General features: G+C 42.8%; 1 protein-coding gene across 1 annotated transcript in view; it reads right to left on the reverse strand.

Moving 5' to 3' along the window:
- The window catches only part of LOC127572582 (dynein axonemal heavy chain 6-like), a 320,765-nt gene that overhangs the window by 252,896 nt on the left and 48,584 nt on the right, over positions 1–19,285 (reverse strand). The window contains 3 exon segments of the mRNA XM_052019999.1: positions 6,974–7,102; positions 10,947–11,007; positions 11,009–11,196. Coding sequence (XP_051875959.1) covers positions 6,974–7,102; positions 10,947–11,007; positions 11,009–11,196 — 378 coding nt within the window.

The raw sequence follows: 19,285 nt of genomic DNA on the forward strand, positions 1-19,285 counted from the left end.
GGAAGGAGAAGCAGAGTATAGGGTACAAAAGTAGAAAGGTAGATAGGCTAAAGTGGATTTACTTAAATGCAAGAAGCATCAGGGGTATGTTGAGAGGTTGGATAAGTACATGGGACTACGATATTGTGGCTCTTGCAGAGACTTGGCTGTCACCAGGGCAGGAATGGATATTGAATGTTCCTGGATTTCAGTGTTTTAAATGAGATGGGGGGGGTGGGGGAGAAGAGGCGGAGGGGTGGTGTTACTGGTCAGCGATACTATTACAGCTGCAGAAATGGTGGATAATGTAGAAGGATTCTCTCTAGAGTCAGTATGGGTGGAAGTTAGGAACAAGAAAAGAGCAATTACTCTACTGGGAGTATTCTATAGGCTCCCAAGTAGCAGCAGGGATACTGAGGTGCAGATTGGGAGGCAGATTTTGGGAAGGTGCAAGAATAACAGGGTTGTTATCATGGGAGACTTCAACTTCCCAAATATTGATTGGCACCTGCTTAGTACCAAAGGTTTAGATGGGGCAGAGTTTATTAAATCTGCCCAGGACAGATTCCTGTCACAGTATGTTGACAGGCTGACTAGAGGGAATGCCATATTAGATCTAGTATTAGGTAATGAACCGGGTCAGGTGGCAGATCTCTCGGTGGGTGAGCATTTGGGGGACAGTGACCACTGCTCCCTAACCTTTAGCATTGTCATGGAAAAGGATAGGAGCAAAGAGTACGGGAAGATATTTAATTGGGGAAGGGCAAATTATGAAGCCATAAGGCTAGAACTTGTGAGAGTAAATTGGGATGACATTTTTGAAGGGAAGTGTACTATGGGAACGTGGTCGTTGTTCAGGGATCTCTTGCAGGATGTTAGGGATAAATTTGTCCCAGTGAGGCAGAGAAAGAATGGCAGGGTGAAGGAACCATGGGTGACAAGAGAGGTGAAACAACTAGTTAGGTGGAAGAAGGCAGCATACATAAAGTGTAGGCAGCAAGGATCAGATAGGGCTCATGAAGAATATAGGGTAGCAAGGAAGGAACTTAAGAAGGGGCTGACGAGAGCAAGAAGGGGACATGAAAAGGCCTTGGCAAGTAGGGTTAAGGAAAATCCCAAGGCTTTTTTCACATGTGAAGAGCAGAAGGATGACAAGAGTAAAGGTAGGACCGATTAGAGACAAAGGTGGGGAGATGTGCCTGGAAGCTGCGGAAGTGGGTGAGGTTCTCAATGAATACTCCTCTTCAGTATTTACCAAGGAGGGGCCTTGATGAAGCTGAGGATAGTGCTGGTAAGGTTAATGTTCTGGAGCATGTAGATATCAAGAGAGAGGATGTGTTGGAGCTGTTAGAAAATATTAGGACAGATAAGTCCCCAGGGTCTGACGGTATATTACCCAGGCTGCTCCACGAGGCAAGAGAGGACATTGCTGAACCGTTGGCTAGGATCTTTGAGTCCTCATTGTCCATGGGAATGGTACCAGAGGATTGGAGGAATGGCAAATGTTGTCCCCTTATTCAAAAAAGGTAGTAGGGATAGTCCAGGGAATTACAGACCAGTGAGCCTTATGTCTGTGGTGGGCAAGCTGTTGGAAAGGATCCTTAGAGATAGGACCTATGAGCATTTAAAGAATCATGGTCTGATCAGGGACAGCCAGCATGGCTTTGTGAAGGGAAGATCATGTCTCACAAGCCTGATAGGGTTCTTTGAGGAGGTGACCAGGAACATGGATGAGGGTAGTGCAGTAGATGTGGTCTACATGGATTTTAGTAAGGCGTTTGACAAGGTTCCACACGGTAGGCTTCTTCAGAAGGTCAGAGGGCAAGGGATCCAGGGAGGCTTGGCCATGTGGATTCAGAATTGGCTTGCCTGTATAAAGCAGAGGGTTGTGGTGGAGGGAGTGCATTCGGATTGGAGGGCTGTGACTAGTGGTGTCCCACAAGGATCAGTGCTGGGACCTCTACTTGTCGTAATACAGGAAGTTCCCGGATTACAAATGAGTTCCGTTTTTGAGTCTGTTCGTCAGGTGAATTTGTATGTAAGTCAGAACAGTTACGTACAGTTCACATCTGGCGTCAATTAGTCCTAAATCACTACAAGCTTCAGTTATTTATTGCTATATATTAAGATCCACATGGAATTTTGATTCCAGTTTCATTATAATTCCACACATAATGTGAAGCAATCTAAAATACAGCATAACTTGTTATCACCGGGACGTGTGCGTTTATGTGCGTTTGGTGTCATTTATTACAGTACAGTACTGTGGAGGTACGGTTACCACATTGAGTGAATTTTGTGTATTTTCCGACTGACGGACAAAATCAACTTAAGGACATCTGTAGAAATGGACCTCGGTCATTACCCGGGGACGACCTGTCAAGGGAGAGCGTGTGCTAGATAGATAGATAGGTAGAGAGGGAGATAGAGATAGAGAGAGATAGAGAGAGAGAGAGAGAGATAGATAGAGAGATAGATATGGTGGGTGGGGGCAGCGGGAGAGGGGGCTGGTGACCAGTCATGGCATCCCTCATCATTTGGAACTCCTCAAACATCCCTGCCCCGAAATAGCGGTACAGACTGTAACACATGAAATCCACAATCCAGCTGTTCACCACCTCCATCACCTGGAAAAAGTCAACACTGATAGGCAAACCATTCTGCGTCCAATTCCGCGCCTTCTTCCTGCCATTCGTAAGTACGGGCGTACATAAGTCGGGCGTTCGTAATTCGGGGACTTCCTGTATTTATTAATGACTTGGATGAAGGGGTGGAAGGGTGGGTTAGCAAGTTTGCAGACGACACAAAGGTCGGTGATGTTGTGGATAGTGTGGAGGGCTGTCGAAGATTGCAGAGGGGTATTGATAGGATGCAGAGCTGGGTTGAGAAGTGGCAGATGGAGTTCGATCTGGAGAAGTGTGAGGTGGTACACTTTGGAAGGACAAACTCCAAGGCAGAGTACAAGGTTAATGGCAGGATTCTGGGGGATGCGGAGGAGCAGAGGGATCTGGGGGTTCATATCCACAGATCAATGAAAGTTGCCTCACAGGTGGATGGGGTAGTTAAGAATGCTTATGGGATGTTAGCTTTCATAAATCGTGGAATTGAGTTTAAGAGCCGCGAGGTAATGATGCAGCTCTACAAAACTCTGGTTAGACCACACTTGGAGTACTGTGTCCAGTTCTGGTTGCCTCATTACAGGAAGGATGTGGAAGCATTGGAAAGGGTGCAGAGGTGATTTACCAGGACGCTGCCTGGTTTGGAGAGTATGGATTATGAGGAGAGACTAAGGGAGCTAGGGCTTTACTCTTTGGAGAGAAGGAGGATGAGGGGAGACATGATAGAGGTATACAAGATATTAAGAGGAATAGATAGAGTAGACAGCCAGCACCTCTTTCCCAGGGCACAAATGCTCAATACAAGAGGGCATGGCTTTAAAGTAATGGGTGGGAAGTTCAAGGGAGATATCAGAGGACGGTTTTTTACCCAGAGAGTGATGGGTGCATGGAATGCGTTGCCTGGGGTAGTGGTGGAGGCAGGTATGTTGGTCAAGTTCAAGAGATTGTTAGATAAGCATATGGAGGAATTTAAAATAGGGGCATATGTGGGAGGAAGGGGTTAGATAGTCCTAGGCATGGTTTAAAGGTCGGGACAACATGGTGGGCCGAAGGGCCAGTATTGTGCTGTATTGTTCTATGGTTTTATGGTTCTATGGAATCTGACTTCCTAAGGTGCATCACTTCGCACTTGTTTCAGTTAAATTCCATCTGCCATTCCCTTGTCCATTTTCCCAGTTGATCTATATCCTGTTATAACCTTAGATGACCTTCTTCACTGTCCAGTACACCACCAATTTTGGCAGTAAAACATTGGGATCAACGTGTTCTTGTAACAGTGAAGGGAAATGACTAAAGTCCAGGGAACCCTGGATATCAAAGGATATTGAGGGCTGGATAAATGAAAAAAGGAAGCATAAGGCAGGTATAGAGAATTGAAAAGTCCTTTGGGAGTATAAAAAGTATAGGGAAGTACAAAAAGAGTTAAGGAGAACAAAGAGGGGGTGTGAAATATCACTGGGGTCAGCATTAAGGCTCGTCTCAAAGCTTTTCATAAGTACATTTAGAGCAGGGGAAAAACTCAGGCAGGAGTAGGGCTCATTAGGGACCAACGTGGCAATGTGCACATTGCGCTTGGAGGATATTGGTGAGGTCTTGAATAAATATTTCTCTTCAGTATTCAAAGAAAAGTACACAGTAGCTGGAGAACTCAGGGAGCAGGACAGTCAAATTCTGGAAGATGTTAGCTTTATAAAGTGATATTGATGTCTGTCGAGGTGACATTCGATGTCTCAGTGAGCTTAAAGGTTGCTAAGTTCCCATGGTCCTGTATCACAGGTTGCTATAGGAGGCAAGGGAGGAGATTGCTGGGTGCTGATAGAGATTTTTAAGTCTCCACTGGTCAAGGGTGAAGTGCCAGATGACTGGAGCACAGCAAATGTGCTACCTTCATTCAAGAAGGGCAGCAGGGATAAACCTGATAATTACAGACGGGTGAGTATAACATCAGTGATGGGGAGGCTATTGGAAAAAGTCCTGAGGACAAGTTTAAGCTATATTTGAAAACCAGGGATTAATCATAGATAGTCAGCATGGCTTTGTTCGAGGGAGATTCTTTGACTCTCACCAACTTTTACCGATGCACCATAGAAAGCATCCTATCTGGATGTGTCACGGCTTGGTACGGCAACAGCTCTGCCCAGGACCGCAAAAAGCAGCAGAGAGTTATGGACACAGCCCAGCACATCACGGACACCAGCCTCCCCTCCTTGGACTCTGTCTTTACCTCTCGTTGTCTTGGTGTAGTAGCCAGCATAATCAAAGACCCCACCCACCTGAGACATTCTCCCTTCTCTCCTCTTCCATTGGGTAGAAGATACAGGAGCCTGAGGGCACGTACCACCAGACTTAAGGACTGTGGTAAGACTATTGAATGCTTCCCTTATACAATGAGATGGACTATGACCTCATGATCTACCTTGTTGTGACCTTGCACGTTATTGCACTGCACTTTCTCTGTAGCTGTGACACTTTACTCTGTACTGTTATTGTTTTTACTTGTACTATATCAATGCACTCTGTACTGACTCAATGTAACTGCACCGTGTAATGAATTGACCTGTACAATCGGTTTGTAAAACAAGCTTTTCACTGTACCTTGGTACAGGTGACAATAATAAACCAATACCAATACCAATTCTGTTTGACCAACTTGATTTTACCAAGATGTTTTGATGAGGGCAGCGCAGTTGATGCAGACTACATGGACTTCGTAAGGCGTTGTGGCATGGTCACACCTGGGTGACTGGACCAAAAGGCAAGAGCCCATGCAATCCATGGCAAGCTGGCAAATTGGATCCAAAATTGGCTTGGTGATATGAGGCAGAGAGTGATGGTGAAAGGTTGCTTTTGTGATTTGAAGTCTGTGACCAATGGTGTAATACAGGAATCAGTGTTGGGACTCTTATTATTTGTTATATATATTAACAGTCTGGATATGAATGCAGGAGATATGACTAGCAAGTTTGCAGATGATACAAAAATTGGTGGTGCTGCTGATAATGGGTAGGATTGTCTTAGACAGGAAGATACATCAGTTAGTAAAATGGGCAGAGCAATGGCAGATGGAATTTAGTTTTGAAAGGTGTGAAGTGATGCATAGATGGGAGGACAATTACAGGTACAACATAAACAATGAATGATGGGGTACTAGGAAGTATTGAGGAACAGAGGGACCTTAGTGTACATGTCCAAGGGACCCTGAAGATACCAACTCAGCTAGATAAAGTAATGAATAAAGCATAGAGGACATTCGTCTTCATTAGCAAAAAAGATTATGGTACAGCTTTATAACGCATTGGTTAGGCCCCAGATGGAGTGTTGTGTGCAGTTCTGGTTGCCACACTATAGGAAGGACTTGATTGCATTGGAGAGTGTGAAAAGGAAATTCACCAAGATTTGCCTGGAATGGAGTGTTTCAGATATGTGGAGAGACTGGATAGGCTGGGTTAATTTTCCTTGGACGACCAATTCACTGAAAACTATTATATGCAGAACATCATTCAGTAAAGGCAATTCCTATAAAAGACATTTATGAAAAATATTGTCTACTGTTTCATAGTGAAAGCTACTGACCTCTGGTGTTCCTTCTGTTGCAACACTCAATGAATCTGCATATTTATCCCAATAAAGCCAGAATCTTGATCCCAGCATTGAACACAACTTAGCAGCACCCTCCAATATAGTATAAACCTTCCTGAGTGCTAATGAATTTAACAATCAAAACTTAAAGGCATAATATAACATATAATAATTGCCAGAATGAGAGTATTTTGAATACTGGTACACTCATTTCGCTTGCAGTCTTTTAAATTTGTGCACTTGTTTCCCTAAGGCAACGGTTTTTCTCAAGTCAAGATGCTTTTCATATTTAATGGTTTAATATTGATCTAAAAGAATCATTTAAGTTGATGTTATAGGTCATTTTGTTTGTGCTGACTCAATTGCTGGGTCAATGGGAAAAAAAAGCCCTCTGCTCCACTCTCTCTTCAATGTACAAACACCCATACATCCCTACCTCAGACCTTAGTCTAATAACTTCAGCTTCAAATACTGGTGCAACTTTTCCTTTCAAAATGGAATGATTTCTGTCTCTATTAATTCCCTAAAAGAATTACCAAAACTTCTACCTGCAGTGTCCTAGTTGTGTTTCAACTCTCCTCTCCTTGCTGATTCCACAATTAGATGAACTAGCATTTTTCCATTCACAAAATCAAGCATTTCATAATTTTAAAAATCTCTATCAAATTTGCTCAACCTTCTTTGTTTCTGTGGGAAAATGTGCAAGTGATTTCTCAGAACTATTCTTTTTATCCTGTCAATTACTTAATGACTTAATATCTACTGTGAAGTCACAGCAAACAGCTAAAACTAGTCACCTTGAAGTTCTTTTGATAGGACTTATATTCAAATGCACGTTTTTGTAGTTCATCCATGACTCTCTGTAGGTCATCCAGAATGGTTTGCACCTTTTCTCTGTCAGAGTTGATATCCAGAATCTGAGGATCCTATAACACAGATGGCAAAGAAATTAGATTAATGGAATTACATGCACTGTATAAAATTGGTACAAGGAACTACAATCACTAAGTAAGATGATCAATGGCGTAATTGCCATTATATGTTCTTCCTTAGTTTCATTTTGTTTAATTTGTCTTCCTGAAGATATTCCCAAATCCCAGAAGAGAGTCATAATATTCCAGGCCCTCAGCCAACAAGTCAGTTTACTGGCGAGTTCTGAAACAACCTCTGAATAAAGAGGGGGTATGTAATCAACATTTAAGAGAGAAGCTACAGGTGAGGCCAGGACAAACCATTTTATTGAGGAATGATGCCAATGGGAACAAGTGAGGACTATTTTGCATTTATATAATTCCTGTGCTTCACCACCAAAGAAGAAGACAGGGATCTGGGAAGAGGTTATTGCCTTGGAATTGAATGATGCAGTAAAGATGCATTAATGGAATGGTGTATGGCAGGCATATAAATGTTTTGGTATGAGGGCCTGCTTGCTGCAATATTTAATAGCACTTGCGATCCATTGTGTTGTACATTAACGAACAGCCCCTTACACTCAGAAATAAATTCCCTTCACATATGTCAGCTCTGTGGGTCACATGATAACTCCAGGCCCAATCTATGTGAGGAGGTGTTTCAGAGGTGAGAGGCCCAAGAGGGGGTGGGATAGGGCTGGATATAGGTGGTGGAGATGGGGGGGGGGGGGATCAGGAGGGTGTGTTCAGCACCTGGGTTCAGTAGTGTTTGACAGTCAAGGATTGGTAATGGTTATGGACTGCCTGGGATATGTTGGGATGGATAGTAGTCCTGGCAGAGTAGAAATCAGTAAAGGAATCAGCTGAAAGGGATCACTATGGATCGGGGAACTGGCAGTCAGAGATTGGTTGGCATGTCAGCACTGGTATTGGCAGAGTTGGGAGTCATTGACAGTTAGCAACATTTAGAGGCTTGGCTATCAGGGATTGAGACAGGAGAGTGGCATTTGGCAGTCAGGACACATCTAGGATGATCTTGGATTTGAAGATAAATGAAGAGAAAGTTGGTGTTGGATGAGTGTGGCGGGAAACATTTCAGGACATAATTCATCAGCCAGTGAACTACTTAGAAAGTTCCTTTTACGTAACATTGAGACTGGTCTTGCATGGCCTGTGAAGGACTGCTTCTACATGAGTGTAACCTGTGCTGTCCATGGACCACTCATGTACCAAGCAAAATCAGTGGAGTCCATTTCACACCTCTGAGCTTCATCAGGCTTATGCATTTCAGAAGCACAGTGGACCAAGAAGGAACATGGAGGACATCAAGAAACTCACAGGAAAGCCAGAATTTTCCTTCCTGAATGATTCTTCATCAAAATTGAATTGCTGAATGCACAAAAATATAGCACAACAAAATCCATTTTCCAGGTAAGTACAAGGGGAAGGAAAAAAACATAGAGCAAGCCTGAAAATGTCATGTGACTGGGATGTGAGATCATAAATATCTGCCAGCATTTGGTGAGATTATAGCCTGAGTTACAAAACTTGGGTATCTGGTGAGGGGCAAAATCTTGTGACAGTGGCAGCAGAAGATTTTTTTATAGCATGATACCACTTCACCTACAATTTGATGACTTCAGCCTTGAACAAAAGAGTCCACTGATGAAGGAGAATCAGGAATCAGCAGATAAACAAAAATAGGGAAAGAACAATATTTGGCAATTGGTCCACAGCACTATGTCAATGTGGGGTGGATCTGTCTGTGTATTGATTAGATCACATTGCTAGCTGAAAGTTTCAATATTCATGGGTGCAAATAAAGTTCATCAGGCATTTCTGTGAATTCAGTGTCCTCTACTGCAAAGACTAGGTCTCTATTTTATTCTTCTCCATGTTTAGGTAAAGGAGACAACCTCTTTAGTACAGTGTAACCATCAAAATAAGGTCTCCTGACACATTTGGAAGTTGTTGAATTGTGGATCAACAGGTGCAACTGGTTAGGAAAAGTGGTTGAAAACAAACTTGTTTGCAACCCTTTATCAGGCCCCTTCTGTTTTCCTCAAAAATATTCAGACAGAAACAGACACTAGTATAATTATAATCAACTGAGTTGGTAGCCTGATAAACTTAGTATTGAGTTCAGGTAGTGTAGCAATTATATTATTGCACCAGTAATCCTGAGCTCTGAGCATGCTGACTCTTTATTACAGTCTATGGTGGTCTAGCAATCAAAACTCAAAAAGAAGGCTCCTTGCCCTATTCAAGGTCAGTTTTTGATGAAACCCCAGCCTTATCAGTAATATCAATATCCAGAAAATGAATAAAATGTCTTTCCCCATATCTATGTTGTTTTCTCTTCACATATTTATCAATTTCTCTTTTAAAATTACAGTTAAACCTATTTCCCCCACTACTAGAGAAGCTGGGGTTGTTCTCATTAGAGCAGAGAATTTCAATGTAAATTTAAATAAATATAAATGATTCCAGAGGGTAAAGGAGACACAAGAGACTACTGATGCTGGAATCTAGAGCAACATGCAATTCCCAGTGGATAAAGGATTGAAAACAAGAGAGTAGATTTAAGGTGGTTGGTTCAAGCACCATAGGTGACTTAGCAAAAAATTAATGAACATAACAGGTTTGGAAGACCATATGGACATAGATGTAATTAGCATTTGTTATTCATGACTCCCCTGTGGCAGTATACATCATACAAGCCATCTTCATAGGTTAGTCAGTACATTTTATTTAGTTCTTAGTAGTTAAGAGAATGGAAACCTCATTAACCATAATTTTAAGATCTATGGGGAAACCTAGATTATTACAACAATAAGATAGTTTAAAAAATATGACTGAGTTCAAAATCATAGAACCATGTGAATGAGTTCCTAAACCAAAATTAGGCCTTTGAATGCAGGGGAATATTATTATATCACATCTCTGGCAGAATACTACATTAAATTCATGCCACATTATGATTCTGTAATTTTTATGGTCTGATGTCAGTGAAGTGTGAATTTCTGATGAATGCTCTTGACCAATGAGAGAATAAACAGACCAAGCCTCTGCTCACATGGGTTTAAAAGGACCTTAATGAAACATACTAGGGCTTAACGGAGACTTGATGTTTTCCCTGGCTGGGTGTTGAGAACTGCGTTGGCCATTCAGTACTGAGAATAAAACAAATTTCTTCACAGAGAACTAGTGAGTCTTTGGAATTCTTTACCTGAGGGCTGTAGAGGTTCATTCTTTTGAGTATAATCAAGGCAATGAATGATAGATTTTTCATATTATGAGAATCAGGGAATATAGGCTTAGTACAGAAAAGTGATTGTGAGGTCAGCCATGATCTTAATGAATGGCATAGTAGGTAGGATGAGCCAGATGGACTAATCCTGCTTCTAGTTCATATGTTTTTTTTGCCCTAATCAATAGTGCAATATCAGAAAATTAGCACACAGTTCAAGCCTTATGCACACCCTGGGTCACAGAACTGGCCTGTGATTGAGAGGATAAAGTACAAGTGATCATATTCTTAGTTTTGCAAAATCCCTACATTCATGAGTAGAAAGAAGACAAGAAAAGTGCTATAAAATGGATAACTTAAAACATGGATGGGGCTATTTTAAAGCGCTCTCTCCACCAGCTGTGCAAAGTGGATGCACTGATTACAATTTTCCAACCAAATTTTCAAAAATATACAGAAAATAAACACTGCATTTTTGAATCTCATATTTCATAAGTAGTGAGAAAAGAGAAAAAATTGAAATACTTGATATTATCTAATAATTCACTATTAGAAGAATATTGGATACAGCAAAAGAACTGAGGATGGAGATAACAACTCTTGACCCACCTGCACTTGCAACCATACTGTTCTGACTTCCTCATTCAGCACTTCAATATCTTTATCAGACAGTGGCATAATTTGGAAATATTCCTTCTCTTTCATTTACAGCTCTGTCAATTACAGTGCGAACTGAAGATATTGAAGGTTTCAGAGTTGCAAATACAGCAAGATCCTCAGGAGGTGTGGCAATCTTGTACTTTTCAATGAGCTGATACATCATGACAACAATACTCGATTCTTCTTCCAAGACTTCAATCTAAAAAGTCAATAGTTGTATTATTAAAACTGTCCATAAACAAGGATATGGATTGTTTAAATCCATGGGCCATTTTCCTATGCCATCTTTGTTGTAACCCCCACCTCCCCCCAAGTGTATCCAGTTAAGATCATGTTCTGACAGGAGTTAAACTATCTTAATTTCACTTATCCATCTTTCTGCTACAGCTGATATTTTCAACAAATATTAGTATAACCAAGTTGCTGTGGAGTCACAGTCAGCAAATAAGCCAGTAAATTCCAGCTCACGGACAGACTAGGGTCACAGATTGAATTTTAAATATTTCAGAAAAATCCAAGAAGTGAAAAATGATGTCGCTGTTTTGCCCTGCAGTGAATGCTGTTGCTGTAGATCCCTGTACCTTCTGTGCTTAATTTGCACCTGCAATGTGAAAAGATTGGCCAAGATGGGACTATTAAACTTTGGATCAAAGGTAACTGATGGGGAGAGTTAATTGAGGTATATAAATTACAAGAGGCTAGGGCAGGTATCATCTATTATTTCTAGCATTAAGGAAAATAATAGGGGTATGGATTTAAGTTAAAAAGTAGAAGGAATGGAGGAAAGTTGAGTAAAAGTTTCTTCATTCAACAAATTGTGGGAGGTGGAACTTACTGCCTGAGAGGGTGGTAGAGGCAGAGACCCTCACAACAAGGCTATTGACTTAGAGCCTGTCTATTTTAGTTAGAATAGTTATGATGGGCTGAATAGCCTTCTTCTCTACCATAAATTTCAGTGATTCTATTTTTATCATTCCATAAGCATGCCAAATTCATCAATCTGTCTATGTAGCAATGAAGTCAATACTTATGACACCACTGCAATGTCATACTACCTTGATATATTGAAATTCAGCCTTGCATGCTCAACTCCAGATAGAGTCATAGAGTTATACAGCATGGAAACAGGCCCATCAGCCCAACTGGTCCATGCTGACCAAGGTGCCCCATCCAAGCTAGTCCCATTTGCCAGCATTTGACCCATAACCCTCTAAATCTTTCCAATCCATGTACCTGTCCAACCTGTCTTTTAAAAGTTATTATTGTACCTGCTTCAGCCACTTCCTCTGGCAACTCATTCCACATAGATACCACCCCTTGTGCCCCTCAAGTTCCTATTAAATCTTTTCCCTCTCACCTTAAACCTGTGCCCTCTAGTTCTTGATTCCCCACCCCTAGGAAAAAGACTGAGTGCATTCACCCTATCTATGCCACCTCATGATTTTTATACACCTCTATAAGATCAACTCTTGGTCCCCTATGCTCCAAGGGATAAAATCCTAGCCTGTCCAACCTCTCCCTATAACTCAGTCCCTCAAGTCCTGGCAACATCCTTGCAAATCTTTTCTGAACTCTGTCTAGTTTAATAACATCTTTCCTATGACAGGGTGATCAAAACTGAACACAAACTCCAATTGCAGCCTCACCAGGCATCCTGTACAACCGGACAAGACCCCCCCAACTTTTATACTCAATGCCTTGACTTGTGAAGGCCAGCTTGCGAGAGTTTTCTTCACCACCCTGTCTACCTGTGACTCCAATTCAGTGAGCCATGTACTTTTACTCCACGGTCCCTCGTTTCTACATGCCTCCACAGGCCCTGTCATTCACTGTGAAAGTTCCTACCTGGATTGGACTTTCCACAATGCAAACCCCTCACACTTATCCGAATTAAAACTCCATTTGCCATTCCTTCAGCCCACTTACTCAGCTGATCAAGATCCCTCCTCAATTTTTGATAATCTTCTTCATTGTCCACTATAGGACCTATTTTAGTGTCATGTGCAAACTTACTAACCATGCCTTGTACATTCTTTTCCAAATCATTGATATAGGTGACAACAACAATGGGCTCAGCACCATCCCCTGAGGTACACCACTAGCTCCAATCCAAGAAACAACCTTCTATCATCACTTTTGCTTTCTCCCATTAAGCCAGTTGTGTATCCAATTATCCAGCTCTCCCTAGATTCCCTGCAATCGAAACATCCAGAGCAGCCTACCATGTGGAATCTTTAATATATGTCAAAAGGATAGGAACTAACACTGACTTTTGATTTCCAGATACCATGGAGTAAGATGAAAAGTAAATTAAGTTTTCAGGACCAACTTTACTTGGAATTAGGTTGAGGGTCTGAAGGTCACTTTTTGATTGTAGCATAAGGCACAGGAAGTGGCGATTTTGTTCATCGTACCCATGCCACACAAAGGAGAGCTATTCAGACATATCCCTCTGCTAGCTTTCAATCAGTCACTTCAAGATGGCCATCTAGGTTCAGGTGTCTACCTTGCTATAGGCGATCATTTAGGTACTTCCTAAATTTAACAAGGTTTTATTAAGATCTTGTTAACCTTGTTTACTTCCACCATCTAATCAGGTAGCCAGTTCCAGATGACCATCTCTCTTTGGATGAAAATCTTTTTTTATCACTATCTCTATTTTTATACCTAAATCCATAAATCTATGCACCCTGGTGACTGATTTATCTGCTAAAGGAAATAGTTCCTTCCTTTTCATCCATTCTTAGCTTACATAGAAGTACATGAGACTTAGAGCACAGAAAGATGCTATTGGCCAAACTAGTCCACACAAGTGATTATGCTCTCTCAAGCATCCTCTTATGTCTCCTCATCTGCATTCATCAATGTCACACTCTGTTCTCTTCTCCCTCACATACTTGTCCAGCCTCCTCTTAAATGTATCTAACCTGTGGAAACTAGTTTCACATTCTCACTACTCTTTGGTAGAGAGGATTTATTTGTATTCCCCACTGCCCTTCTTGTTGACTATTCTAATCTGATGGCCTCTAAATATGTTCCCCTGTACAAGTGAAAATATTTTCCTTGTATCCCTTCTAACAGGAGCTGTCATAATTTTAAAGACACAAGAAAGTCTGCAGATGCTGGAAATCTGGAGCAACACACAAAAAGTGCTGGAGGAACTCAGCAGGTCAGGCAGCATCGATGGAGGGAAATGAATAGTCGACATTTCGGGCCAAGGACAGTCCTGATGACAGACTGGTCAGTCCTGACTACAGTCCTGATGAAGGCTCTTGGCCCGAAATGTCGACTATTCATTTCCCTCCATAGATGCTGTCTGACCTGCTAAGTTCCTCTAGCACTTTTGTGTGTTGATCATCATTTAAAGATCTCTTTGAGGTCAAACCTCACCCTTCTTTTCTCAAGAGAAGACCCAATCTGCTTTAGCATGTACTTTTACACACATTTATATCTCAGCTTTCTCTGCTTCATAAGAAACAGTTTCAATCTGGCCACTCATCTCTCAGAACTAAACTTCACCAGGCTTTATGAGTTTTTTTTGAACCCCCTCACATCTTTCCTGTATGCAATTCTAAAACATGATATTTCTGCATTTATTTTCTACATTTTAGCCAAAAAAGGAAAGTATCCATATGATTTTTTTCACTGTATCTGCTTGATTACTATTTTCAGAGATCGCGGGTATCACCACTAATCCATTCTAAAAGAGTCATAGCTATACAGCACAGAAACAGTGCCCTTTGGCCCAACCACTCCATGCTGACCAAATTCCCAACTTGAGCTTGGACTATTTGCCTGCATTTGGTCCATATCCTATCCGTGTACCTGTTCAAACGTCTTTTGAAACCCTGCAATTGTACAGGCCTCTATAGCTTCTTCTGCCAACCCATTCTATATACCCACCACCCTCTGTGTGAAAAAGTTGCCCCTCATGTCCCTTTTTAAACCTTTCCTCTCTCACCTTAAACTTCTGCCTTCTAGTTTTAAACTCCTCTACCCTGGGAAAAAGACTGTGACCATTCACCTTATCTATGCCCCTCATGATTTTATATATCTCTATAAGATAACTCTTCAGTTCCTTCACTCCAGGGAAAAAAGTCCCAGCCTATCCAGCCTCTCCTCGTAACTTAAGCCTTCCAGTCATGTTAAAATCTCGTGAACCTGCACCCTTTCCAGCTTAATGACATCCCTCCCCTAGCTGGGTGACCAGAACTGCATACAATACTCCATATGGACTTGTACAGTTTAAAACACAGAATCATAGAATCATAGAAAGTACAGCACAATACAGGCCCTTCGGCCCACAATGTTGTCCCGACCTTTAAACCTCACCTAGAAACATCTAACCCCTTCCCCCGACATATTCCTCTATTTTAAATTCATCCATATGCTTATCAAGCAATCTCTTGAATTTGACCAATGTACCTGCCTCCACCACCGCCTGAGGCAGTGCATTCCATGCCCCAACCACTCTCTGGGTAAAAAACCTCCCTCTGATATCTCCCTTGAACTTCCCACCCATTACTTTAAAGCCATGCCCTCTTGTATTGAGCATTTGTGCCCTGGGAAAGAGGCACTGCTGTCTACTCTATCTATTCCTCTTAATATTTTGTATACCTCTATCATGTCTCCTCTCATTCTCCTTCTCTCCAAAGAGTAAAGCCCTAGCTCCCTTACTCTCTCCTCATAATCCATACTCTCCAAACATCCTGGTAAAATTTCCTCTGCACCCTTTCCAACACTTCCACATCCTTCCTATAATGAGGCGACCAGAACTGGACATAGTACTCCAAGTGTGTGGTCTAAGCAGAGTTTTGTAGAGCTGCATCATTACCTCATGGTTCTTAAACCCGATCCCACGACTTATGAATGCCAACATCCCATAAGCTTTCTTTAACTACACTATCCACCTGTGAGACAACTTTCAGGGATCTGTGGATATGAACTCCCAGATCCCTCTGCTCCTCCACACTGCCCAGAATCCTGCCACTAACTTTGTACTCCGCCTTGGAGTTTGTCCTTCCAAAGTGCACCACCTCACACTTCTCCAGATTGAACTCCATCTGCCACTTCTCAGCCCAGCTCTGCATCCTATCAATGTCCCTCTGCAATCTTCGACAGTCCTCCACACTATCCACAACACCACCAACCTTTGTGTCGTCCGCAAAATTGCCAACCCACCCTTCTACCCCCTCTTCCAGGTCATTAATAAAAATCACAAAAAGTAGAGGTCCCAGAACTGATCCCTGTGGGACACCACTAGTCACAGCCCTCCAATCTGAATGCAATCCCTCCACCACCACCCTCTGCTTTCTACAGGCAAGCCAATTCTGAATCCACATGGCCAAGCGTCCCTGGATCCCTTGGCCTCTGACCTTCTGAAGAAGCCTACCACGTGGAACCTTGACAAATGCCTTCCTAAAATCCATGTAGACCACGTTTACTGCACTACCCTCATCGCTCTTTCTGGTCACCCCCTCAAAGAACCCTATCAGTCTTATGAGACATGATCTGTCCTTCACAAAGCCATCTGGCTGTCCCTGATCAGACTATGATTCTCTGAATGCCCATAGATCCTATTTCTAAGAATCTTTTCCAACAGCTTGCCCACCACAAATGTAAGGCTCACTGGTCTATAATTCCCTGGACTATCCCTACTTCTTGTTTTGAATAAGGGGACAACATTTGCCACCCTCCAATCCTCCGGTACCATTCCCATGGACAACGAGGACTCAAAGATCCTAGCCAATGGTTCAGCAATCTCCTCCCTCACCTCGTGGAACAGCCTGGGGAATATTCCGTCAGGCCCCGGGGACTTATCTGTCCTAGTATTTTCTAACAGCTCCAACACATCCTCTCTCTTGATACCTACATGTTCCAGAACATTAACCTTACCAACACTGTTCTCAGCGTCATCAAGGCCCCTCTCCTTGGTGAATGCTGAAGAGAAGTATTCATTGAGAACCTCACCCACTTCCACAGCTTCCAGGCACATCTTCCACCTTTGCCTCTAATTGGTCCTACCTTCACTCTCATCATCCTTCTGCTCTTCACATAAGTGAAAAAAGCCTTAGGATTTTCCTTAACCCTACTCGCCAAGGCCTTTTCACGTCTCCTTCCTTCCCTCCTCAGCCCCTTCTTAAGTTCCTTCCTTGCTACCCTATATTCCTCAAGAGACCTATCTGATCCTTGCTTCCTAAACCTTATGTATGCTGCCTTCTTCTTCCTAACTAGTTGTTCACCTCTCTTGTCACCCATGGTTCCTTCACCCTGCCATTCCTTCTCTGCTTCACCGGGACAACTTTATCCCTAACATCCTGCAAGAGATCCCTGAACAACGACCACATCTCCATAGTACATTTCCCTTCAAAATGTCATCCCAATTCACACTTGCAAGTTCTAGCCCTATAGCCTCACAATTTGCCCTTCCCCAATTAAATATCTTCCTGTCCTCTTTGCTCCTATCCTTGTCCATGACAATGCTAAAGGTTAGGAGTGGTGGTCACTGTCCCCCATATGCTCACCCACTGAGACGTCTGTCACCTGCCCGGTTCATTACCTAATACTAGATCTATAATATGGCATTCCCTCTAGTCAGTCTGTCGACATACTGTAACAGGAATCCATCCTGAACCACACTTTACAAACTCTGCCCCATCTAAACCTTTGGTACTAGCAGGTGCCAATCAATATTTGGGAATTTGAAGTCTCCCATGATAACAACCCTGTTATTCTTGCACCTTTCCAAAATCTGCCTGCCAATCTGCTCCTCAGGCTACAAGACGAAGTCGGGCTGCATAGGTAACAACAGCGCATCCCTTCCTGATGAACTTAACACATTCTTATGGACATTTTGAACAAAAAGGAAGTGGATTGTCACCATCCATCCTGACAGCCACCAACGTAGCTGAACCTGTGATCACAGTGGAGGATGTAAGATCAGTCTTCCGGAGAGTGAACATGAGGAAAGCACCTGGCGCAGATGGTGTCCCGGGCCGCATGCTCAGATCTTGTACTGATCAGCTGGCAGAAGTATTTGCAACCTGTCTCTGCTTCAATCTCAGCTTCCCTCCTGTCTTAAGAAGACCACTATTATCCCGGTACCAAAGAAAAGCAAGGTAACATGTCTCAGTGACTAGCGACCAGTGGCTCTGACATTCACTATCATGAAGTGCTTTGAGAGGTTGGTCATGGTATGCATCAGCTCCAGCCTACCAGACAACCTGGACCCATTGCAATTCGCCTATCGGCGAAACAGGTCTACAGCGGATGCCATCTCCCTGGCCCTACACTCAGCTCTGGAGCATCTGGTCAGTAAAGACACCTACGTTAGGCTATTGTTTATTGACTACATGCCTGCCTTCAATACAATAATTCCAAGCAAGCTTGTCACTAAACTCCAAGACCTAGGACTCAACACCTCCCTCTGTAACTAGATCCTTGACTTTCTAACAAACAAACTGCAATCAGTGAGGATAGGCAGCAATACCTCCGACAAGATTATTCTCAACACTGGTGCCCCACAAGGCTGCATCCTCAGCCCTCTATTCTACTCCCTATACACTCATGACTGTGTGGCCAGATTCTGCTCTAACTCCATCTACAAGTTTGCAGATGATACCACCATTGTAAGCCGTATCTCAAACAGTGAAGAGTCGGAGTACAGGAAGGAGATAGAGAGCTTAGTGGAATGGTGTCATGACAACAACCTTTCCCTCAATGTCAACAAACCAAAAGAGCTGGTCATTGACTTCAGGAAAGGGGGCAGTGTACATACACCTGTCTACATCAATGGTGCTGAGGTCGAGAGGGTTGAGAGCTTCAAGTTCCTGGGAGTGAACATCACCAACAGCCTGTCCTGGTCAAATCACATAGATGCCTCAGCCAAGAAAGCTCACCAGCGCCTCTACTTCCTCAGAAGGCTAAAGAAATTCGGTATGTCCCCTTTGACTCTCACCAACTTTTACCGATGCACCACAGAAAGCATCCTATCTGGATGGATCACGGTTTGGTATGGCAACTGCTCGGCCCAGGACCGCAAAAAGCTGCAGAGAGTTGTGGACACAGCCCAGCGCATCACAGACACCAGCCTCCCCTCCTTGGACTCTGTCTTTACCTCTCGTTGTCTTGGTGTAGCAGCCAGCATAATCAAAGACCCCACCCACCTGGGACATTCTCTCTTCTCTCCTCTTCCATCGGGTAGAAGATACAGGAGCTTGAGGGCACGTACCACCAGACTTAAGGACAGCTTCTACCCCACTGTGATAAGACTATTGAATGGTTCCCTT

This window comes from Pristis pectinata, chromosome 7 (assembly GCF_009764475.1).
Source record: "Pristis pectinata isolate sPriPec2 chromosome 7, sPriPec2.1.pri, whole genome shotgun sequence".
In the NCBI taxonomy this organism is placed as follows: Eukaryota; Metazoa; Chordata; class Chondrichthyes; order Rhinopristiformes; family Pristidae; genus Pristis; species Pristis pectinata.